At 46.7% G+C, this 26,424-nt stretch overlaps 1 protein-coding gene across 6 annotated transcripts in view; it reads right to left on the reverse strand.

Moving 5' to 3' along the window:
- Positions 1-26,424, reverse strand: part of LOC135902698 (uncharacterized) — a 196,800-nt gene that overhangs the window by 98,797 nt on the left and 71,579 nt on the right. Inside the window, exons 6-7 of one of the 6 annotated variants that reach the window (XM_065432923.2) lie at positions 9,400-9,464; positions 4,316-5,722 (exon numbers count right to left, since the gene is read on the reverse strand). The exons of 4 other annotated variants lie outside the window; for them this stretch is intronic. In XM_065432923.2, coding sequence (XP_065288995.1) covers positions 9,428-9,464 — 37 coding nt within the window. In that variant the 3' untranslated portion in view covers positions 4,316-5,722; positions 9,400-9,427. Of the gene's footprint in view, positions 1-4,315; positions 5,723-7,392; positions 7,472-9,399; positions 9,465-26,424 lie in introns of those variants that run through there. One more of the 6 variants, XM_065432922.2, reaches the window with a different exon arrangement.

The raw sequence follows: 26,424 nt of genomic DNA on the forward strand, positions 1-26,424 counted from the left end.
AAGGAAACAATAAATTATAGGAAGTTAAAGTGGATGAAAAAACAACTTGCCACAGGTGGGAACCGAACCAGGAGCTTGATGAACAGCATAACACCAACCTCAAAGCGATGCCTCATATTAATAAATCGGTCATGCGGCCAATCGGTTTCGAGAAAATGAGGGTTAATTATGCATTCAGGCTTTCCAGTGACGAGACGCTCAGAGGCCTTTTTTTGTACAATGAAAACATCAAAGAAAAGCATGGGAGCTCGGCTGCAACAGTCAGCTTTGTGGAAAAAAAAAGAAAGCGTGATTCAGGCAATGGCATCAAGCTGCAGTTCAGGTGCACTAAGACCTGGAGGGATGCACGAGAAGTGCATTGAAAGCTTTTTGGCTTACTTCGACACATGAGAAGCATCTGCTGGCTCCCAGGACTTCCTCAGTCGCAGTACAACCGAGAGACTTCGTGTTGCCTGGCCAAGTACCTTGCACCTGCTCCGAAACGCGACGACAAAGTTAAGCTTCTGCTATGTGATGACATGCTGTTTGTGTCAGGTCCCTTTGGAGAGACTGTCTGGAATCATTCGACAAATGTCCAGAAGCAATGATCATCCAACGCCCTCCCAGTTTCTGATCTCGCTAAACGCTTTGAGCTTTCAAAATTTGGCAAAATTACTGACAGGAAGCAATGCATCCTCAGGACTGCTAAGAAGCCTGTTGGAAGCTGACAACGAAAAGGACGTGTCCTCTCAGAGGAAAATGGATGAGCTTCTTGATGCAGGGAACCTTGTGAAAGCACAGAACCTTGCGAAAGCACATGAAGTGCTCAGTGAATGTAGCCATGGTGGTGGAAGCCAGAGATTCCAGACTTGTATATTACATGGCTGGCTACGCGGCAAGAAAGAGCATTGCAAGCACCAAATGTACAGAGTGCAGCCAGCAGCTCCTACAACGCGGGAACGAATCAGCTTTAGCTGCTGCATCCCTCACTGCTGTTGTTGACCGAGGAGGCCTGCTGTACCCATCAGCCAAGCTCAATGCACTCACGACCTCTCTTGAGAAGACTTTTACTCACTGCTTTAGTGTAAGATAGCTCAACAGTGAAAGCATCATTGCTTTAGTTTCCTTCCTGCGGTTAAGAAAGCTAACCCTTGTTGGCTGCCCTGACCTCAGTATGTCTCTTACGAACAAAATTTGAGTTTTATGTGCTTACTATGCTACACTTCCGTGTCAAGGCCTAGAACTGCAAGCGAAATGCAAAGCAGGAAAGAATGAAAACGTTAAAACTTAGGCAGGTGCTCTAAGCTGCATACTGCAACTACAAGCTCTAATTTCCATTGTTTTATTTAGTGCAAAGTGATATCCTTGTCTCTACATATTTTGGTGCAGAGCGATGCACTATGAGTGTACAATGTTTTCATATTTGTCTTTGTATTTAGACAGAAACATGTGTAAATGTGCTATCTTTATGTTGAATTGAACTTAATTCTATGATGCTTATTTGACTTTACCATTAATATTATGCGCAATAAATGTTTATTATTATGTTTTGTTTTGCTTGTCCTGAACCACGTTCACATCTTTTTCGAAAGAGGAAGCTGCCTCCTTGTACTCCGGAAACTGCAAGGGTCCAAGAATAAAGGTTTTAGTTAGGCTGGACTTCCATATAATGGAAGTATTGGAGCAGCAAACAAATGCTTTCGATGGTTAAAATTGCATTCTGTCAGCTGTAGTCATGCTCGAATAACATTTTTGCAAGATCACTGAAATGCCCACGCATTGCATGCACGGAAAGTCCAAAGCCAGCTGCACATTCCTCGCATTGTACTATGGACAGCAACGCCACCAACGCAATGCATGAAATGGAGGAGCGGTGTGCTCCTCCCGTTGGCGTCACCTCCCCCTTCTAGCTACCATAGTGTGGTGTGGTGTTATCGTAAAAGCACTAAACAGACAATGCCACCATAGTGCTGCATTCAAACGAAAAGTTGTGCTAGCTACAGAGGCATCGTCAAGTGTTCAAGCCAGGTGGGACATCAGAATCAATAAGAAAAACGTCTGTCATTGGAGGGAGCAAGGGGAGACGTTTTTTCCCAGTGCCGCAACGAGGAGATGACAGCGATAGGGAAGATAAGCACATGATAACAAAGACGAACTGTTCGCTGAGATCATGCCGCATTTCCACAGGTACGAGCCATGCCACACTGTCTACACATGCTTGCGTGCGTCCACAACCGTATCAGGCTAGCAGCGATGACGACGTAGAGTGAGCTCGGCATGTTCATATTAAATAAATGCGTTTCATTTTCGCTACACACTCTGGAAGGAGCGCCTGCAACAATAGTACAGCAAGCATGCAGTGCGAGTGGTAAGCTGCGTTGCAGTTTATGCCTCGGCACTAGTTTCATATTTTATGCAGCGACACGCATTGCACCTGTGAAAATGAACTGTACATTTTTATGGCAGGCCAGCCCATGGACATACTAGCACCCAGCAAAGGAACAACAGGGCCCATGTCGCTGCCCACCCCGGAAGGAGTGGCTGCAGCAATATTACAGCAAGCATGCAGTACAAGTGGTAAGTTGGATGGCAGTTGCTTTCAGTGATGCATTTCCGTGGTTTTTCTAAAGAGATATCACTTCTGTCTTATCTTGTACTTAATTTGTTTTTTTGTTTTCTTTAATTTATTACTTTACAGCCTCGGGACCCAGAGGGCATTAAAGAGGGGGTGGGTACAGTATAAATACAAAAAACCATAACAGGGATTCAAAGTGAAATACACTGTTGTGAAGCTTTTTATTGATACTGATGAACTGTTGTATGATTCTAGGTTCTGTGGACCACCTTGGCCACATCAAGTTACCAGCAACATTGAAGCACAGTGGAAGGCCAAAAGGAAGGCGGCAGACTTATCAGTCCCTCCACAAAACGGAGGTGCACACATCCAGTTCTGTTCACTAAGACTGCACCTGCTGATCGTGCAAAATTCATGCTTGGATGGCTTGTGGATAGTTGCAATTTGGAAGCTGCAATGAATGGCACCAAGATTTCAGAACACATGGTGGAGGTATTGCCAAAAAAGGTGTCCTCTGCAATTTTAGATGATACCTGCAGTTTGGCAGAGATAAAGCCATGCTTTGAAGATAATGCCTGGCTCTGTGTAATGTCATTAGTAGAAATGAAGAGAAAACCGGTATGGTTCTGTCCCGCATGCAAAAAACTTGTTGGCAAGGCGGATTCAGTCTGTTGCGATTCCTGTCTGGAATGGAGACATCTCAAATGTGCATGTCTTAATGGTTTGCCCAAATCGAGTACATGGTTTTGCAGAGACTGCTACCAATAATGGATGACACCCTAACCAGTATTATTGTTACCACCATTGTCACCGCTTCATTTTTGTATTTCTTATGCAATAAAGCTATCCATAGTGCTTCAGAAAAATAGTTCTGATTTTGGCCTTCGAAACTTGTACGAACCATGTTACTTGTAAGACCACTGGCATTGCTACCATCGTGGTCTCTCTGTCAGAATCATTGTTGTGCCAAGAATACATTATAATAAATATTCATTTCATCTGCATTATTATGGCTATTTGTGTGCTTTGATAACCACTCTGGATATGTTCTGTACATGTACAGCAGGCAAGCTTTTATGAACAGGAATTTAAAAAATGCATCACTTTACAAACACGATGTTTGTAGACTGTGATGCTGAGATGGCACATGTATTTCCATCTGAGCCGCAATTTTAGCATATTAAATGTCAAGCTAACATCGCCAGAATCTAAATGTGTTTATGACAGGCAAGTTTGAAGTAAAGTGGGTTTTGAACTTTGAACCCATTAGGCATATGAACTAAGTTATCTCTGCGCGTTTGCGGCTCCGTTTTGCGGCTTCCACTTACTGATACGAAAAACCACATATGTCAGGCGACAAAAACCTTCAAGAAAGGTTGGTTGCTTGGGTGCTATGGGCTACAGCACATAGCATAGATGGCCGCAGTCTGGTGGGTCTGACTCTGGTCTAAAGCGTAAGATGAAGTCGATTTTGCACTGTCCCCTGGTCCACAAAATAAAGCTGAAATGTATCTTGTGGTCTAGTCCACAGAATAAAGTGAGAGTTTATCCTGTGGCCTGGTCCACAGAACAGGCACTGCGAAGTGTAAAACACGGATCCTTCCTCTTCCCCCATTCCTACTTTCCTTTGTGCGTGATTTTCTTTTCTCATAAAAGCGAAGCCACCTTTGCTCTTCCTTCGACGTTCCCACGGGGATAGCTGAGAGCGTGCAGAATGTGCACATGAGCAGTAGGCTAAAGGGTCAAAGGTGACGCCAGGAGGCATGACCCATTTGCAGTCTCTTCAGTAAAAGAGAAAAAAAGATGTGCCTGGTCAGTTAGGCCACCGACACATCTTTTTTGATGTACTGAAAACAGGTAATGAAAAGGCCAAATCAACAACATTGGAAAATGCAATGTGGTAACTTCTCAAAGCAAGCAACCTGGAGACATATGGCTGAAGGCTTTAGGGTTTGATGAATGAGCTGTGGACGCGCAGAAGTATGCCTGCATACATTGTGATTTGACGTCGTCGTGCCAATGCACAATGCGGCTTGTCCATATGCCATATAGAACTAGAAGGATTACAGCATCATAAGGTATGCCATGTTCTTTCTCAGCAAAGGAACCTGATGGCTTATGGATGTAAAGGAAAGCCTTGTTTTAAATTTCGCTGTAGTAATACCAAAGAACATTGCACTACAGCTTTTGCCTCCATACAGGATTTAACCAGCTGTATGAGACTGCTGCAGGCGAACAGTGCTGTTTCGTCGGCTCGCGTGGCGATGTAGGAGCTTTACACGATTTAGCTTCTTTGGAGCGGCGTGTTGTGCCTTCACTCGTGCAGAAGAAGCAAACCGAAATTACAGTTTTTCGCTGTAAAATAAATGCTTAACCCTTTATAGGGCAATGGGACATATACATCCCACTTTTTACGCCGCCGAAAAGGGCTCTTCAAAGGCATTGGGAAGCATGCATCCCATTTTTTCCTGTGCTGCCATCTATCTGCGAATACTGTAATTACTTTTGAAAGTAGTTTTGCTGCTTTCCGACAGGTGGTACTAGGCGTCCGTTGTTTGGAAAATTGTGTCTCCGTTCGGGAAGGCGAAGGAATTTTTTTCTTGTTGTGTCTCCAAACAAGAATAATTCGAGATGTCAGGTGAGCATTTCCGTTTCTCTGCTTCAAAACAAAGCCCACTAGCTTGTATGAATCGCGTTTTTTGAGGAATACAAGCAATATTTAGCCTGAAAATCTTGTATAAATAGGACCACCCTTAGAAAACAGCATGAGTTATGCTAGGACTAACTTCCCGATTTTCGGGGACGATGTGTTGAGGAATACGTTACTCAAACTTTTATATTTTGTTTGTTCTTGAAATGCAGATAATCGATTTCTGACGGCAGCAGAAGCGCTTGAGCTATATTTTAGCCTTCCGGACGACCCCACGTCGAGTGACTCGGATGGGGATACAGACGTCGACTTCGTACCAGAGCTCGCTCCGCCAGACTCTGATGACGGAAGCGGCGACGATGGAGCAGCAGCTTCAACAAGCAGACCTAAAAAGGGCAAGGCTACTTACACGAGAAAGACAAGGAAACGACCGAAAGCGCCTGCAGTTTCTGCTGAAGAAGAAGTCGAAGAGGAGCCTGGAGTCTGGGGTAACAGCGAACCGGAGCACACCGTCCGCGACCCGAAAATTTGGGACCCACAGTTCTCATCAAAATCACCGACGAGGCCGTGTGAAGCTTTTGCTCTATATTTTGACGACAGTGTCATGCATACACTAGTAACAGAGACAAACCGGTTTGCAAAGCAGAAAAACCGCAAGCACTGGAAAGAGCTGACAATTGATGAACTTTGCGCATATTTCGGCATACTGCTGCTGATGAGCACGAATCCAAGGCATCAAATGTATCTGTACTGGAGCAGCGACAGTTTCTTCAATTGTCCCGAAATATCAAGGGTCATGTCTTTCCGCCGTTTCCAAAACATTATGAACTGTTTACATATCAACGACCTAAGCAAAGAAAAAAAGAAAGGGGAAGACGGGTACGACAGACTGTCGAGAGTATGCCCTCTCAAACAAGCGCTGAATGCCAGCTTCAAAAGGCAATACACTCCGTCAAGCCATCAATCCATTGATGAGAGCATGGTGCGCTTCAAAGGACGGTCTTCGTTGAAGCAATACCTCCCTATGAAGCCAATAAAACGCGGATATAAGGTTTGGTGCCGCGCTGACTCCCAGACAGGATACCTTATTGATTTTCAGGTTTATGAAGGGAAAGCTGCTGACCGCCCAGCCAGCATGGGTCTCGGAGAACATGTTGTGCTCTCCCTGCTTGATGGTGTGGAGCCTGGTACACAACTATATTTTGATAACTTTTTTACATCCACACGGCTAATGGAGGCCTTGAAAGAAAAGAAAATTCTGGCAGTGGGGACCATTCGAATAAATCGCAAGAATCTCCCTGAAGAAATCAGACATGATAACAAGCTGCAGAAGGGTGACTATATATGGCGGACAAAAGGAAGCATCACGGCTTACCAATGGAAGGATACGAAAAACGTCCACGCACTTTCCAACTTTCATCACCCGAACGACACTGCGGACGTTGTTCGAAAGCTTGCCAATGGCTCGTCCGTGTCTGTCCAATGCCCAAAGGCCATCTCAGACTACAACACCTGGATGGGTGGAGTCCACAGGTTTGACCAGAGGAGAAATGCGTATCCGGCAGACAGAAGATCTATAAAGTCCTGGTACCGAATTTTCTACTTTCTGCTGGATGCAGCAGTAGTGAATGCTTTCCTCCAAATGAAAGAAGACAATCAAATGAGCTACCTGTGGTTCCAGCTTGCCCTCGGTCGCCAGCTGATAAACGGCCAAACCTTCAAAGGCTCTAACAATCGGCCTTATAAAGCCAACAAAAAAGGCACCAAAAATGGCCAAAAAATGGTAGGAGTTCAGGACAAAGTCCGATTTCTGGGAGATGGACACCACCCTCAGAAAGTCGCGAAAAGGAGGCGACGTCGCTGGTGCTCCAGTGCCAAGAAAGAAGCTCGCACCAATTTTTTGTGCTCTGCATGCAATGTGCCACTTTGCGCAACATGTTTTGGGCCTTTTCATGCTGGTCGAAAGTGAACTGAAAGCCCTTGAGAGGCGATGGGACAAATACGTCCCACTTTCTGAAATTTCATTGAGTGTCAGTAAGACACATCTGTCCCACTTTTTCTGAATAAACTACTTGTTCTTATGGCTTGAAATTTCGTGCAAACTATTTCTGTTGGCTTCATTTAGTCAGATAACACAACATTTTTCTTAGTTCTTGAAAAAAATATACCTTGCCTTACAAAGGGTTAAAGGGTGAGTTCACCTTCACGGACATCTTGAGCCATTTGGCTTCATTTTTGCATCATTCTTACAAGCCTTCACAGGAAACCTGCATGTAATGAAAAATTGCGAGCTTTTGTCAACTTCGTTATTTCCAGGTTTAACTGTATTTAAGAAAAGCCGAAATGTTCTGGCTGCGAATTTTATGGAAGAGGCCATTGGTGTGAACATTGTGTACTGACACTTTAACACACCTTTACCTGCATTCAGAGCTAATGGTGGTACAAATCATTGTTTTCACAAGGAGGACTTAAATGCTAAACCTCACACAGTATGTTCCATACTTTTCCATTACACAGCCCTTGCTCACACCCAGACCGTTACATCAAGGCAACAATAATATGCAAGGTGCAGACCAGCACATAAACCGTTGTGCCATGATACAGTGCGCTGTGTGAGGTGGTGTGATACAAATTGTGCAGGACAAACCGCAATAAAACATCTCACTGTATATTCTTTGTACTGTTTAGACAAGCACATTTTGCACCCAAGATAATGTTTAACATCATTTCAACACTTTTGTACTTCACAAAACTGTGAACATAAAAAATTGGCACTAATTAATGGTCAAGCAGTGCCACCATTAAAGGAAGCTTTGCTTCAACTGATTCCCATAGCCTGTGGGATATGCATGCTTTTTCACCTATGTGTGTGCTTGTATGGGTCTGTGTTTAAGAGAGCAAGGAAGAACCTTGGTTTAATCTGTTGTAGTGATGCTAGAGTTTTGAAGTCATGTCAAAAGTGCAGGTAGTGAGATGTGCTTGTTGCATCTTGAGGTCGTGAGCAGCAGTGCTGGCTGAGCAAAGAAGTCTAATCCATGCTGTAAGGCATACAGTCGCCGACTTATTTTCCAAACTCTAAAAATTCGGACATGCTCGATTATTCAGTCTGCTTCGCAGCACCACCATTCTCCCCATAGACCATAATGTATAACAACTGCCGAAAGTTCAGACACCCTGCAACCTCTCGTCTGATTTTTTGGACACTCCTTGAGCCAACTCGATCGAGAGCACCATGCACCGACTCTGACCGGTGCATGGTTCAACTTGCTGAACGCCATTTTTGTTTTGAACGGAGCCTCCCTGCTGCCCCGCAAAGTAGCGCTGCTGCAAATCCCCGCTCATTATCATCGTTTCTTCCTGGTTCGATAAAGTGGCTCTACAGCAGTTCTGGTTTCAGCTTAGTAAGCCATATCAAGACAATCCAGCAGCTGAGTTGTTTCTTCGCACACGACGTTGCGAGTAGGCCACGTTTTTAGTTTGTGCGACTAGTGTTTGTTTTGAGTGCTGAGTCGAGGTTCCGGTGATCTAACGCGGCATACGGGAAAATCGCGTCAAGCGTCTAATGCCGTCAACATTGCCCGCGCAGACTGTGCTGGGGAATGCTGGCAAGCGGCTGCCGGGAGGCCCAAGATTTGTCACCTTCCGATGTGCTCCCAACATAAGCGGAAAATATTCTGCCGAGACGTGCACAGTGGTTGCATTGCGATTCCGGACACTGTCTCATTTGACTGTTTCACAGGTGCTGACACTGCTGTACTAACATGCGCAGAACTTGACGACGGCGAGATCATTCGTCAGGTTTCTGCTGCACCACCAGACGATGACTCCGAGTCAGAAGATGACACACCATGTGCTATGCTGCCGTCACATGCGGAGCGTGTACAAGCAGTGACTGTGCTTTCAGCCGCCTATGATGACCGTACGACCCTCTCCGAGATTCAGGCTTATCTGATTGCGCGTAAACAGAACAGCGTGCAACAGCACATTCACGATTTCTTCAAGCCTATGGCCAAGCCTGAATAAGTGCGTGGAAATAAAGGATTTCATTTTTTTTCTTAATTTGCTTTTTCGGACACCTGTTTATACGGACATTTCCGCAGCCCTGGTGAGGTCCGAATAAACGGTCGGCGACTGTAAATACACTTTTTAGGTGTGCGCACATGACAATGTAGTCGCGAGCGCTCCCAGGTAATGTACCTTCATGTTACACTTGAGCATACCGGTCAAAGCATCATCCGGTGAGAAATCGGTACATTGCACCTGCAAAAAGTAGAATGAGAGGAAATGATCTTGTTGCCATGGTATCTGGTACACAGACCGCTCTCTTATCACACACAGGACCAACATGGATAATTTTGCCTAGTCAGTGGCAGGGTGGTATTCATTACTTGTGGAAAACAAAATAGTGAGCCAAGAAAATATTTACGTTTTTAAATGCAATAAACTTTTAGTCGTGAGTCAGCGCTCATGTTTGTCGATTCTTCGTCCGTGTTTTTTAGTGCACGCTGTGTGTAATAGTTATAAAGAAGTGTGTCGTTTCATTACCTTCTAAAATAGTTCTTTTACTCCGCATGTAACCATGTGCAGATGACGAAGATTTGGCAAAAGAACGGTCAAGTAAATTTGTTTGTTGCACACAAGAGCCTGCATGAAACGACGCTACAATAGCGGACATTTCTACTATACAAGAATTGCCACCTCTAACATGACACACGTATGGACAGAGATACATCTTGTGGCACGATTTCGAAACAGGATCATATTTAGCTCTTCCTGCAAGGCACGATGTCCACACCTAAAGAGTATACCTAACATTGTTGTCTAATCCTATTATGATCTTTTTCCCAATATGTTATTGTTTCTTGCTATAGATAGCTGTTTACCGCTGTTTCCTCTTCTTTTTTTATCGGGCCATTCGCAAGAGAGGTGCTCCATTGAAGAACTGCTGGGCTTTCATTGACAATTTGCAAGCCTTCAGTTAGACAGCAAGATCATTTCTCTGCCCACAAACACCATCACGTGCATAAATATCAAGCTGTGATGTGCCCCAATGGCTTGACATGCCAAATGGATGGACTATTTCACCGTCAACGCCACGATGTTGGTGCGTGAAGTTGCCTCTAATTGCTTCTCGAATGCGCCATGGCGATTAGCTTCAATAACTCAAATACATATTCTATTATGGTAATATTCAATGTTATAATTGCTGCCAAGCTGCCTATGCATGTCCTGCCCTGGCATGTTCCGTATTTTCAGAACCACTTTACACTTACAGGACCACTTACACCAAATATCAAACTATACACGTTTGTGTTGTTCGATTCTTCTTCTTACTTAGGTATGTCTGACCGAAAATTAAAGGGGTCCTGAACCACCCCTCGCGCATTGTGAAAAAAACACATTCAGCAGATAGCATACACTCTTGTGAACATTTCAGCTAAATTTTCCAGTCATGCATGACGCATTAAGTTCACAAGGTTGCAAGGTTACGTTTTTCACAAAAACATTCTTTTCAAACAGAGGCCTTCTGCTCACCCATTTCAAAGCTACCGGCACCTTGCATACTTAATGGTGGGAATGTATACCCTCATTTCTCTTAACTTTTCTTTGTGCAAAACAGGTGCATTTGCATGATTCACCTTCTTCTACTCTCACAAGAGCTGTAACCTTGTTTCAGAAATTCGGAAGAAGACTGCCTTCTACCGCAACCTGGAGAAACTCACCCAAGGCCACGAATACATTATCTATGGTGACCCAGCCTACCCACCCTGCTCCTTAAGCCTTTTGAGGTGCATCTTTGCAGCCTTACGAGGTTTATTTCAATAAGCGCATGAGCACAGTACGGCAGGCTGTAGAGTGGGGGTTTGGCAAGGTAGCAGCCGACTTTGCATTCGTTGATTTTCACAAAATCAAAAAATGACACACCAGAGGGTGGGGTGAATGTATAAACTTGCAACACTGCTGTCCAACTGCTGTACTTACATTTATGGCAGTCAAGTGCCTGCATACTTTGGCATTGCACCACCCTCCTTCAGAGAATATCTGGTACCCTCCGAATAAGTTGCCTGAGATAGTGCTTAGAACAAGAACAAGGTCAAAGCACGAGCCAACGTTTCGACAGGTGGACTTATCTTTTGACAAGCGCACTTGCATGCACCACTTTCATACTCCAAGCTGTGTGTTTCTGGAGCAGCAATCAATGAACGACCGACAAAAAAATTGGGCTGGGCATATTGCTGAAGGATTCCACCGCTTACTGCCGTACTTGCATGTATGGCAGTCAAGTGTCTACATACTTTGGCATTGCACCACCCTCCTTTAGAGAATATCTGGTTACCCTCCCAATAAGTTTCCTGAGATAGTGCTTGGAACAAGAACAAGGTGAAAGCACGAGCCAACGTTTCGACAGGTGGACTTAGCTTTTGACAAGCGCACTTGCATGCACCACTTTCATACTCCAAGCTGTGTGTTCCTGGAGCAGCAATCAATGAACGACCGACAAAAAAATTGGGCAGGGCATATTGCTGAAGGATTCCACCACTTACTGCCATACTTGCATGTATGGCAGTCAAGTGTCTGCATACTTTGGCATTGCACCAACCTCCTTCAGAGAATATCTGATACCCTCCCAATAAGTTGCCTGAGATAGTGCTTAGAACAAGAACAAGGTCAAAGCACGAGCCAACGTTTCGACAGGTGGACTTAGCTTTTGACAAGCGCACTTGCATGCACCACTTTCATATTCCAAGCTGCGTGTTCCTGGAGCAGCAATCAATGAACGACCGACAAAAAAATTGGGCTGAGCATATTGCTGAAGGATTCCACCACGTCAGTATATGTGTAGGTCAAGTGTTGTGAATTTATCGCTGCTTTGACTTCCAGCAGTACTGTCTCTGTCTCTTTGCTATTCAGGTAGCTTTTTTCTAGCACTTTGCACAGTGAAGACTTGATTAAGCGGATCAACCTCCCCACCGGCGTTCTCCTGGCACAATGAACTTCCCCTGGACACGATGTTTGGTGAGGAAAGATGCAAAAGGAGAGCGTTTCATAATATCTCATGCCTCTTAATCCATTTTGCGCCATTGTTCCCCTTTGAGAACACAACATGTGGCTTACTTCTGAAGCCATAGTTACTAAAGTTTACAAAAAAACGTGCTGATATTTGGTAACAACATCTTTAAAAATGCTCTAAGTTTTATTTGGAAGCAATGAAAGTTCCTTGTTAATTTCGTACCTTATGTTATGCAGTGACAACTGCATAGCAGTTGTCACTGCATAACATGCGTGACATGACACTGCATGCGTCGTGACATGACACTGCATCTTTGCGAAAAAAGGTAAGTTTTTTAACTGCCTTGTCAGAATTGTTTACTCTACCTTCTTTTTGAATGTGTTTAGTACTAGGACACGTGAAATAGGGAAGCTGTTTGCATGGATAACGTAAATATGACGACAAATGTCTGCATGTTCCCATTTGGGAACATTGGCGCAAAGTAGGGTAGTGGGAGCAGCCGTACTGCGGGTGCATGTATGTTGGCTTCAATGCGTCTTACTTCATGCAGATGTCTTGGAAAAAGTTCCTTACGCTCGAGGAAGCGATGGAAATGGTTCTCGCCAACGATTCTGCAGAAATAAGTGATGTGCTGCTACCCCCACCAAATGCGGATGATATTCTTATGGATGAAGAGCAGGGCGACAGTGATATTGCCGTTGTAGACACTCTACCGAACGATGTTGCAGGTGAAGTTGAAGTCCACACAGCTGATGCTGACGAATATGAAGGAGCTCTCCCGGAAGCAGCGACCCCGAGACCGAAAAAAGCCTCTCAAAATTCCCCCTTCTGGAGGTCAACTACTCAGCATTTCGGCCCAATAGTAAAGACTGCTTCAGCCACTGCAAGTTACCCAAGCCGAGCTTGTGGATGAGGAGCCCTTTGATCTCAGGTCTCCTCGATTTGGCTGCACTTACTGCGCTACTTCAGGGGGTGCAGCACTCTAGCACTCGATTTGCCAGTGCAGCTAGCACCACCTGCACTTTGGCAGTCGATTTGACATAGTGCTGCACGAGTTCATGTACACTTCAGCACTAGACTCTCCACAAGTTCTTTTCTCGTGCACGTAGTGCAAGGCTCTTGATAGCAGACGACACATACGGCTCCATGGCCATGCGGGTGTTGGTAGACGGCATCGAAACGGCAGCATTTCCTGTGACAGACGAGAATGGCTGTAACGTGCAGCATGATGGAGCATTTCTGTACGAGACAGACGGTGAGTGCTGTTATTTCAACACGTGGGCGATCGCAACGTTTGTGATGATTCGCTACAACTTTTCTTTTTGCTTAGACGGCCTTCACATCACCATTGGACATGAGGCAGTGCCAGTCTCACCTCCGCTTGCGGCAGCGGCTGGCTTTGGTGTCGCCAGTCAGGCCATGCCTTCTATAGCCACACCATCTATGGCCACACCGCCACCGACAGCCATGCCGCCGCCACTGTCCGCAGACAGTGAACGCAAGGTGTGGAGCACCAACAAATCAATGTTCCTTATCACAAAATATAAGGAATTCAAGGAGGTAATTGGCAAGAAGGGCGGCTTCAGGTAAGTCGCCTCCATTGCTACCAACATGTAAAATGGCAACTAGAGGAGCGCTACTAATTTTGTGCACGCTTCGGTAATTGATGTGTATGCACTATAAAACATCACATAACGCAGCTGCAGCGGCGCTTGTTATTAGTAACGCAGCACGGACGCCAGTTTTCTTCAGGATGTGTACGCAGCATCTTGTTAAGGGCACTTTTCGGGTTCAGCTGCTGCCAAATGCACTAGAGGCCGGGATTTTCCCACAGGTCACAGTCGTTTGTATTAATTTTTACAAGCTTACCGCTACCACAACATTAAGTTTACGCGAAACCACATCGGTCCGTCGTTTGAAACGTTGTACCATATATGATTCAGAAAGGTGTGGAAACCGCATTTGGTCATGCTTTCTGAATAATGCCGAAGTTCGAACTAATTTCCAGGTACTAATACATGAATTTTTTCCAAAGGACCAAAAAGGCCATGTGGGAGAAACTGGCCCATGAGATTAATCAGGAGTTCCGATGTCATATGACGCCTCTGCAAGTGGAGAACAAATGGAAATCAATGGAACGAGCGTATAAGAAAACAAAAATAAAGAATAGTTAATCCGGCCATTCCCATACAGCCTGCGAGTACGAAGGGGCAGCAGACGTTTTCACATCGTTTTACTCATGTCCCGACACAGCATAATTTCTTCGAATGTGGTTTCTTAACAGAGAGCTTTCTGAAGTGTTGGAGGGGGAGCACCACATTACCCCTGTCGCATTGCTCGCCCCGGGGAGGACTGTTGTGTAAATTTGCATTTTGCATCATCTTTATCTTATCCTCAAAACAATTTTAAAATGTCACCTGATCGTGCATGCAAATTTTCGTGACAGCATATTTTAATTCCACTTTATGTGCATTTGTGCAGAACTGTTAGCCAGCTTTAAACTTGCTGTGTGCATGCATGTTTTTGTGGTAAAACACTACGTCCATTAGTATGGCATACACGGACCATTTATTATCATCGGATGAGGTCACCCATGTCACTAATGTGACCTCGTCTGTTTCTCCATGTGCAATTGAATCCTCTTTGCAATGAAGATGTATTCAGCTGTAAGAATACCTGCACTTTACCCGCTGCTTCTGCTTACAGCATTGGTGTGAGATGAAGGTACCCAGAACATGTACAAAACAATTTGACACTTGTTGACATTAATGAAATTTTATTCATGGAAGCAACAGGAATGGCGAAAACATCCTGCCGGTAAATGGGCCTGCTGATGAACCAGCTGAGGAGGCACCAGCTGACGAGGCACCAGCACCCCGCAGAAGTGAAATTGCACCTAGGAGAGGTCGTGGTGGTGGAGAAAAAATGAAACTTCTTGAGCGTCTCGTATGCGCTGCCGAGGGCAACACATAAGTACGCCTACACCGGCAGTTTGTTTTCACATCATTCCTATGCGCACTTCTGCTCAGCATTGATGTTGGGCAATGTGTCGCTTTCGGCTTTCACACAGTGATGTGGATGTGTCGCATTTGCTTGGCTCATCATCATTGCCAACATCGTCGTGAAGGGGCAGGTCTGCAAGTTCTGCAATGAAATCTCTCTCAGAATTGCAGATGTGAAGTACACATGCTCCCATAACAATCAGACAACACTGCATAATTGTCTTGGCATCAACAAGATACAGCCTTCTGAAACGTTGCTTCAAAAGGCCAAAGCAGTTCATAATGGCCACCCTTTGCTGACTGTGAAACTTGTTGAATTTTTTTTCCATGTTGGAAAACTGCAGCCATTGTCTTTGTACGGCGTCATAAGCCAAGGCAGCAAGGGGTATGCGGAATCTCCAAGTATATAACATTCACCGCACTTGGCTGCAGCCTCTTCAAAGGTGCTTTCTCTCAACACCCAGGCGTCATGCGCAGAACCAGGGAAGCCAATGAAGACATCCAAAAACCTGTTCTGGTCGTTCCAAAGTACTTGGAGGATTATAGACGCCCACTTCTTCCTGTTTATGTATGATACAGTGGAGTCATCTGGCTTCAGAATCTCAATGTGGCTGCCATCAATGCATACCACGATGTTGCGGGGGCCTTTCCTGCCGCTTTTTGTCAGGACAGCCATCTTGCTGTGGGCCATGTCGGCAGCGCTAGGCCAGTATATCACTTCAGCGCTAATCACGCGCAGAAAATTGAGCACTCTCTGCATGCACAGCACATGTGATGATTCAGAAACGTCGAATCTATCTGCCACCAAGTACATGGTTGTTTGTGCACCAAGGTAGCTCAAGGTTATAAACTCTTTTCTGCTGTGATCTGCGGATGGCCGGAGACACTTTTCGGGTAGAATGGCGACAACCTGAACCACGAGCACACTGTCAAAAGTCTCACGCGACGGCCTAAACAGCATTTTGAATTAAAAGTCCACGTATTCAGTTGTCACCGGCTCAAAGTACCCGTTGACTCGGTGACGGTCGACCCGTGCCACTTTGCACAACGCAACGGAAAGAGCTGTATCGAATTCCTCCTCACTGTCAGAGTCAACAAGTTCCACAGCCGTTGCCAACAAAAACGCCATTTCGAACAAATGCACAGCGTATCCGTGTACAATATTGCGCACACGTTTACGCTTGCGGCACACACCAATAAAAGAAAAGCCACAGCCGCCCAGTTGCAGCAGACGAAGGCCTGTATGTTTCTGAATTTTTGTCCTCGATTTGACCACTGCACCAAAAGCGCTAGTGTCGCGCTACACTCATACTTCAAGAACTGGCGCTGCACTGGCACAACACTTTTTTAAACTAGTGCAAAAAGTGCAGCCAAATCGAGGTGACTTCTCTTCGCCCGCCTACTGAACATGGAAATTATAGGGCTGGTAACCGAATAATCCAATCGTTATGCTAAGCAACAAAACAACCATAGCGTCAGTATAAATGGAAAAGACATACTTCAGTTTGTCGCCATTCTCTTCTTGAGTGATTACCACACGCTCCTGCGCCCTGACCTCTATTGGTTGAAAGCTGAGGACCTCAGTGTTCCTTTGATGGAAAATACAATGAGCTGCACGAAATTTCGACTAACAAAGAGGTACATCCATCCGTCTGACAGTGAAAACATTTAGAAGAGTGACAAGATGGTGAAGATAAGACCTCTACTTAGGCGTGTCAATAACTTCCTTCAGCAGTTCGGAATTTTTTCGAAAAATCTCGGCGTGGACGAGCAAATGGTGCTATATTTTGGTCGACACAGCTGTAAGACGTTCATAAAAGGAAAACCAATACTCTGTGGGGATTTGGGGAATTTGACGCGCCATTGCGCAAGCACATTTCATCTACGTTCTGCAATCCTTAACCCTTTGAGGGTCGAATCATATTGAAAAAAACTTTCCCAGGTGGTCAAATTACTTTATTGCGGATCTTGAATGCACAAAATGTATAAAGCCGGCTTGATGAAATGAGCGCTACGAAGACGCGGACGAAAGAACACATGTACGACAGACAAGGCGATTTCGTCCGCATCTTCGTAGCGCTCATTTCATCAAGTATGCATAACCAACTCACCCACATCAAGCTTCTGCTATAAAGCCGGGAATAAACAGCAAAAAAAAAATTAGGAACAGTATTTTGGTGTGGGTATCACTCAGAACGGCAAAATGTTGAATAGTATTTCAGAGTGTGGTTCTCCTTGAAACACGGTTCCACGCACAGCACCTTATTGCAGTCTGTACACCTAAAATGCCTGTCTGTTCTCCTCTTGGAGCAACGAGTTGTGTTGGCGCACACAAGACATCTTCTCTGCGTGCGGCTTGCCTTGGCTAGAGGTCTGAGGCACCCTCTCGTGTAAGCGCATTGCCGAAGGAAGCGAGAATACCTTGTTTGTGGTGGTGATAAACAAGCTAAGAGCAGCGCCAATCAAGATAGAAATCAACTTCCGCCACCCCTGCGAGAGCGTGCCGACAAAGAGAAAAATGATGTTTCGTGTGCCTCCATTGCGATCACGCGGCGAAACCGAAACCACAAAAGGGTAGTTGCCACAGTCTGCGCGACACACTGAAGCTAGAAATCAGTTCTATTTATCTCCCCAAGAAGGTAGCACAAATTTCAAATGCTTCTTGTAAGTCCTAAGAGGTGGTAGCACCTCCCAGTGAGCATGCATCGTTATTATGACGCGAAATTTCAGATGGAGGGTCGAAACCGTACCCGTACGGCAAAGACCTTGCGGCACAGAAAACCGCCGCCGTACATGTACGGCAAAAACCTTCAAAGGGTTAAGCCACATGGTCTCCTAGCTCCAAACCAGTTGTCGGCGGTGGCGCTCCACTCGCGATGGTCTGCAGTGAGGGCGCAGCTATGACGTCACGGAGCAGCCCCTGGTGGCTACTGTTGTGACGGTAGCGTCTCTTTCTCCACAGCCGCTGGATAAAAAGAAGGTGCGGCCTGCCGCACGCATCGACAACGCTGTCATCCGTTGCGGCGCTGCCAGTTGGGGACTGTCGTCTCGGATCGGCATAGAAAGTGCGTGAGGAACGTGCTTTGAACACCATCGCTTGTGGAAACAGACGCGTCCCGTCCCCGAGAGCTAGCACCGTTCGGCCCAGCCAAGCGGCCGAGAATGCAACTACCTCCGTCACGTTCGCTCCCACAGCAGCCCGCCTGACGTGGCAGGCCGCACCTTTTTTTTTTTTTTTACCTAGCGTCCATGCTTTCTCTTTGGGACTGCGCCGGGTACGTACATACTTCCTCTCGTCCGCCGACACCTTTGTGACTAGGACTGAGCTCAAGCAAGGTGCCTTTGCCCGTGCGGGGAGCGCGTACCTCGTGTTGATCCTGTCCGGACAGTAAGCCGAAGAACGGGTGCCTAGTGCTCGCACAAGTTCGTACCATGCCAAGCCGCACTTATCGGAGGCCCAAGCCAAACGAGATTGCCCGACCTCTTGCAAGTCGGCCCTTTGTTTATCGTGAAAGCAAGTAGCATAGCCACCGGGACTTTTCCTAGCGGCGTGTCTCAGCTCGAGCCTGTGCTCTCGCAGCGACATGCTACAGGTGCCCCCGACTGTATTTTCCGCCCTTGATGCGGGACCCCTTTGGTTCCCCGCCGCCCCGAGACCGGGCGTTTGTGCAGTGTCGGGTGCCATCGAATACAATAAACGGTTTCTACTAGCTTAGGGCAATACTTTGTTCTTGAGTGCGGCACTCAGTAGCCCCTTGTGGCCTGAGTTCGCGCGCAGTGGCGCTAGAGGCTGACGGCTGACGCGGCCCAGTGGCTCGCTAAGCTCGAACTTGCGGTGGTCGGTACTCCTGTGAGACTTAAGACCCCATAGCGGCATCCAATGCGGATTCAAAGGCTCATTAAGCCTTTGTCTGTGCTTTGTACGCCTTTGCAAATTATACTCAAGGTTACTCAAATTATACTCAAGTTACTCAAATATACTCAAGTTATAGTCAAATTATATTGCAAAGTTAGTACGCCTTTGCAAATTAATGTCACTAACAAATAACAAAGGTCACTAGGCCTTTGCAAAGGCCTAGAGACCTTTGTTATTTGTTAGCTGACATTTGCCCGCTGGCTGCTACTCAAATGAGCCACCAAAACCAGTGGCCTGCCACGGCCCCCCGTGGGGATTACAATGCTGCAGCCACGAATTTCACTCACCCATATCCCTTTGGAGTGCATTCGGTAGTGCCCAGTGGCCCAACATTTGAGCATGCACCTGTTTTTTCGACGTGGGCTGGAAGTGGCCTAAGCAATTCACGTATGGCTGCCGCAAGTGGTGGCTGTGAACGACAGCAGGCGCACCCCACTAGGAGCCTGTGTTGCTCTGGAGATGGCGGCGCGCCAGCCGGTATCCCTGTGGAAATCGCGCCGCTGATCGAGCAGGACGACTGTTCATCTTTGCTTGACCATGCCGCTAACGCGCCAATGGCAGCCTTTGGAGCAGGCGCACAGACGCTGTTTTAGTCACTCTCGGGGGCAGTTAAGGCACTTTAGGCTGTTCCGAAATGCGCACACCCTGCTGTACAGTTGGCAGTCCCGGCCTACAGCAGATACAGTTATCTGCTCAGTGCCAGAGATTATTGTGACTCCCTGGTACGCTACCAGAAGGCTCAGGGTTTGGAGGATCAGGAGGTGCTGGAATGCATTGTTCCCACTTACCGACCCGGCGGCCAGGTGGCACCGGTTTACCGGACACCGTGCAGCAACCCTCGAGGAGTTCCGCGCAGCATTCCTGCGCAAATTCCTTACCGCTGACCACGAGAGTAGGATGCGGTGAGAGCTCGAGCTTGTGGGGTTCTTCTCCCGTGCTCTTGGGACAAAGGATGACAACACAGTAGTGCAAACAATCACAAGGGCATTTATTGCACCTTTCATAGATCGATGCCTGCTAGCCGAGTTGCTATCCACAAAACATGCCGATGGGCGGGCGACAAATCTAAAAGTCCGACTTACCGCGACCGCATAGCGAGCGAATATGTTCACCCCATGCTGGATCCCGACGCCTGGTCGTTCGCGTGTTCGGTCACGCCAACGGTGGCGCGTTCCAAGGCAGCCACGCGAGGCGGTCTCGCAGAAGCATGGGTCGGCGCGCACGCAGGACATCCATGCCGTTCCCCGACCCGCCGGGAAAGAGACAGCCCGTTCTGCCCTGCGCCCCCAAGTAACCCTGCCATGAGGCGGCGTTAGCAGCGCAACACTCGCGCCATCTCGCACTGCGCCCCAGCCACATCGACTGCCGCGAGCATCACGCAGGCCACGCGGCGAAGCCGGATTACAGGAGACGCGCCCACGCGAAAACAACATATCAGGGGATGCTTGAGAGTCGCGCATCCCCACAAGCTACGTACACAAGCTACACGAGTCGCTTTAGGAGTATGTACGCGCGATGCAAGACCTCTTCTTAGTTGCCGAGCCCAAAGCTTTGAACGAGGAGTGCGTCGAGCGGGTGATCAGGCAGGCACATCCGACCTTTTCGGCGCATCTGTGCAGCAACTGCTTCCAAGATTTAGAAGGGTTTAGATGGTTGGTGTCGACCTACTTGATAGGTTCATCAGCGACTATTGTCCTTGCCTACACGGTAAAAAGTGGTATTGGCCATTACTGAGCAATCTGCTTGTAACACTGCGTGTTGCAGCCTGGAGGCTGTACACAGAACTAGGGAGTGAACTGCCACTTGACCAGCTTCAGTTCATGAGGCTCATCGTCCAAGGTCTGCTGACCAAGAGGCTGGGCACCCGAGAACGGCCTGGCCCTTTTGGTGCTCTTGTTTTCAACAGCAAAGAAAGCCGCAGCAATCATTTGGTGCTGTTGGGAAAGCAGAGCCAGGGCTGCCAGTGCACTAAAAACACATGCATGAAGTGCTAGATGGGTAGCATCCCCCTCCACATCCACTGTTCGGCTTCCTACCACGACAGAAAATAAAGCGCACATGGAGTGCCACGTCTTGCTTCTGGCCAGCGGGGAGGAAGAAAGCAATCCCAGCATACATACGCTTAAGGCCATTGTTCCCATTTGGGAATGCTCTGTATTTTGTAAACTACTGATGCCAGAGAAATAAAACTTATTTTTCATGTACTACTTCACCCTCTAGACAAGCTGAAATAGTTTGTTTTGTTTTTGCTGTGCCACATCTAGTAGCGGTGCTTAATGGGTTAACAAACATGAACTTGTACTTGTGGTCTACAACAGCAAGCAAAATTATGCTATACCAGGCCTTGCAGTTGTAATAGTCTTGCGCATTTTCTTTGAGTGGCAAAACTTTTATACGGCAGCTGTCCACTGTGCCAAAGCCTCGCGGAAAGCCTGTGCAGGCTTCGAACTGCAGCACATGGTCTATAAAATTGTTCAGCGAGACAGAAACCGTACAATATGGGACTCCAGAGCATCTACGACAACATCGCAAAATTCCCCGAAGATCAGGTTCACAGATAGCCGACTCAAGCCGAAAAGATGCGGCATGGTCCTTTCCTCTGTCAACGTGGCGAGTCTGTACAGGGAGCGGGCAACATGCTTGTGTAGGAGTATGCTTGAGGATGACTCCTCAAGATGACTCTATTCCGCATCGAGATTTTGTTTGTTGACATCAAAGCACGCATCGATGCACGTGGTGAACCAGTATTTCAATATGCAATTTGTCTTAGCTCTGACAATTTTCTGGCCTTATTGGTAGGCTATCTCAAAAGTACTTTTATTCTTCTTGACAATCAACTATACTTACAAAAGAAGGGCATCTGTAATGGTTCGTGCCTAGCGCCTCTGCTATGTGAGCCACTTCTTTCTGAAATGGATATAACTCTTGACAACTGCATGTGATAGTTTTTTTAGATATGTAGACAATTTTTTAATCCCTTTGGATGCAGAATGTTCTTCAACTGACAATGATGAAATCAGCACGGTTTTAAGCCTTTCTAAACTTTATGGCAATGGCGTATCTTTTACCCATGAGATTCCAGTTGACAACATGCTGCAGTTTTTATATTTAAATATGACGTCTTCAAAACAACATGTTTGTTGGTGCTGCTCACCATGTGCTAAAGAGGAGCTGTTACCATGCGGTTCAGCCCACTCGAAAATTGTACAATGAGGGATTTGCAACAACCTGCCTGGGGTCTACACTTCTATTGACAAGTGGTGCTCACGCACCACTTGTCACCAAATTCTATTGACAAGTGGTGCTCACGCTGGATGATGGATCTAAATGTCTCCAAATGCAAGTTAATGCATGTATCACGTAAACGCTCTACATCCAAATTTCTATACTCCTTGGGCTCTGTGAATTTATCCGAGGTCGACAGTTACCGCTACCTTGGCGTTATCATCACTAACAAACTAAATTGGTCGAACCACATCCAACAAATAACCGCCGATGCTTCAAGATCCCTTAACTATATTAAAAGATCCCTATCCTTGTCTCCTCCGTCGATTCGTAAACTAGCATATGAAATTTTCATCCGTACCAAGTTAGAATACGCGTCTGCAATTTGGAATCCACATCAAAAGTACTTGACTGACACTTTAGAAGCTACTCAAAATCGTGCCTCCCGCTTTATCTTATCGAATTATGACAACACTATCAGCGTTACTAACTTAAAGTTATCCATTGGTCTACCCCTTTTAGCATTAAGACGCATAATTTCGCAACTCTGCCTATTCCATAAATTGTACTATAACTTTCCTGACCTTCGTTCCTCACTTTTATTTCCACCCATTCGCTCATCACATCGTCTATTCAATTCTTTATGTATCCAACGCCTTCATGGTTCTACAAACGCTTTTAACAAATCCTTCCTTCCCTCTGCAATAGAACAATGGAACTCGCTCCCGGAATCCATTGTTGTAGAGCGAAACCCTTCGAAATTTCGAGAGTTACTAACCACCCATATTTGCAGCTAATCATGCAAAAACCTGTACTTCTAGTGTCTTTTCAGTTGTTGCCTTTGTCTTTTTGCTTTGTACATGACTATTCATTCGATGTTTGTATTATTGTTTTGCCTCCCCCTTATGTAATACCCCAAATGGGGCTCTTAAGGGAATAATAAATGATGATGATGATGAAGAGGGGACGTGGGTCCTAAAAAGTTTTTTCTTATTTTTGGGTGACTTTTTATTAAACTACACTGTCTGAGGTAATTTTTCATGCTGATTTCAAATATGTAATTAGATTTTTGATGGCTGCAGCAGGTAAAAAAATATTGAGGTTTGAAGTCAAATGAATTTCAAATTCGTTACGGGGCTTTTTGATGATTCTGTCTTGCTGAACCAAAAACTAAATACATGACACATTGCTAAAGACCTACTGTAGGGGGTGATGCTATCTTTATTCATTTGGAAGAATTTTACGGACAAGAAAACAACCTTGCATTTATTATGAACATTTTTTTCTAATTAGCAGCGATTACTATACCTGAATGTAATTTTCATGACAGTGCAAAAGTAATACAAATAGCATCCCACCCCAGATCATTTCAATACGTATAAAATGATATCACCCTTGTCATTTTTGGCCAAGAACAACCCAGAAAATACACCTGTAAGGCTGAATACAGTGTGCAAAAACATCGAACTGAAATAAACGCCTTTGAAGTTTCAAACAAATGTAGCTTTTGCTGAAGTGAATCTACGGCAATACAAATGACACCGTTCTAAAGCTCTGTTTTGTAAGCACAGCCATACTAAATGTGTGACTGCACACTCTCAAAATAATAGCACACTGGCCACTGAACATTTCACAAGAAACTTTATTAGGCACCATGCTCTACAAAGAGCATGGTGCCTGGGTTTCAAACCGAGGTGCCGAACTCTGTGTGGGCATGAATATAGTTCCAGTGTTGTACCTGCAGGCTGCCTGATTGATACCAGTCTCCAGCACAATCAGTGAGGCATTCTTTTCATTTGGTAGAATTGACCATGTAACTGAATGAAGGCTCTGAGTGTAAGTAGCCTTCCATTCATCTTCACCTGACAATGGCTGTGGAACTTAGGATCAGAGAGCCAGTGATAAATATGCAGCTGCTAGGTACTTTCCAGAATTGTATTTTTGTAGGACGCTTCGATCACTTCTGCAGCCAGATCTTGAGCCAGCCCAAGGGGCTTAGTGAACAAATCTCATGATGAGGTTCTCTTTATGAAGGGGAGGTATGATAGATATTGTTACAAGCTATCGTGACAATATGAATAGAGTGAACGCACAAGATGCCTGGTTGCGGGTCCGAGGTGCCAATGTGCGAAATGCCTAGCCGCAGGTACAAGGAGTCGACGCTCGATGCGCTTATTCGTGGAGTCCGAGGTGCCGATGTGCGAAATGCCTAGACACGGGCTCGAGGAGTCTACACTCGATGCTCTTATTCACGCAGTCCGAGGTGCCGACGCGCGAAATGCCTAGACGCGGGCTCGAGGAGACGGCACTCGATGCTCTTATTCACGCAGTCCGAGATGCCGACGCGCGAAATGCCTAGATGCGGGGTCGAAGAGTCGACATTCAATGCTCTTGTTCGCGCAGTCCGAGGTGCCGGCGCGCGAAATTCCTAGCCGCGGGCTCAAGGAGTCGACACTTGATGCTTTTATATGCGCAGTCCGAGGTGCCGATGCGCGAAATGCCTAGACGCGGGCTTGAGGAGTCGACGCTCGATGTACCTAGTCGCGCAATCGGAGGCGCCGATGCACAACATGCTTAGGCGAGGGCCGAAGATGTCAGCGCACAATGTGCTTGATCGACGAGTCGAAAACTCTTATGCACGAAAAGCTTAGCCACGGTACGAGGATTGCACGTGCGATGTGCTTGGTCACGAATTCCAAAACACCGAGTGCTGAAAAGCCTAGCCGCATGTCCAAGGATTCCGCACACGAATTTTATTTTGAATCCGGCAAATTTGACGACCCGGGCTCAGGTCTCCCATGAGGGGACTTCGAGGCCTTGCCTCGTCGCCACCTCTCGGGCTTGCTGGACAGCCCACTCTTGTGTCTTGGAGTTGGAGCTGCGCAGAGCGGCGACCCACTTCGACGCAAGAGCCTCTGGAGCTACTGCCATTGTAGCTGATGTAACCCGACACTCCCACAACAATTGTGGGAGTGTCGGGTTACATCAGCTACAATGCGACAGCGTCGCTCATGTGCTACAGCTACATGTGCGACAGCGTCGCTCTAGTTTCCTGACATAATTTGCAAAGAGCAATCGGGTATTGCGCGGGAAAAATATGCTGCAATCGCACCAGACTGGGGAATGTTTGTGTTTGCAATTGTCACCAGATGACTGAATGGCGACGTTTCAGCATGGGATGAGGTGGGGGCAGCAACCGCCTGCCTAGCTGGTAGTGCTTGGTGATGTCATTGTACCTGACCAGGCGTTCTCGCGTGTTTTGAATCAGGAGTTGCGAACTCGAAAAGGCGGTCTCTGATTCTGCGCGGCGGGTCAGTTCTCGTGCAAAGCGGTGTGCTACCTCGTTCAAGTTAATGAGGCCCTCATCGGTGGGGGTGGCGACGTGTGCTGGAAACCATATGATCGCGGTGTTATCGAAGTGCTGTCGACCAGCTTTCCTTTGAATCCGGAGAGCTTCGGAGGAAATGCGCCCCCGCGCATAGTTGCGAACTGCGGATTGTGAGTCACTAAAAACTACCTCGCAGAGGGGGTCGGTAAGCGCAAGTGCAATCGCTACCTCATCGCTACCACGGCGGTAGTCGTAGACGTTAGCCGGGAGCTAACGTCTACGACTACCGCCGTGAACCGGTGTTCTCGTGTGTATTCTGCGGCGTCCACAAAGTGCGTACTCCTCTTTCCACCCAAGGAGCACAGCAGTGCCTTGGCACGGGCCTGGCGTTGGCTCCGATTAAATTCGGGGTGCATGTTTCGAGGTATAGGGGCGACAATCAGCGTGTCGCTGAGGTCGGGTGGAATGACCTGTTTCTGACCGTGTTGGACGTGGTAGTTGAAGCCGAGTTTCTGCAGAATGTACCAGCCCGTGGCTGTCAGAGACATGCGTTCGAGTTGAGAGGTTCTTTGCGCATCCACGATTTCCTCGATCGTGTTGTGTACCCCAAGCTGTAGCAGACGAGCAGTGCATGTGGACTCCGGTAGGCCAAGGGCGATCTTGTAAGTCTTGCGTATAAGGGTGTTGATTTTCTCCCTTTCAGTGACATTCCAGTTGTGGAAGGCAGCCACATAAGT

This window comes from Dermacentor albipictus, chromosome 2 (genome assembly GCF_038994185.2).
Source record: "Dermacentor albipictus isolate Rhodes 1998 colony chromosome 2, USDA_Dalb.pri_finalv2, whole genome shotgun sequence".
Taxonomy (NCBI): Eukaryota; Metazoa; Arthropoda; class Arachnida; order Ixodida; family Ixodidae; genus Dermacentor; species Dermacentor albipictus.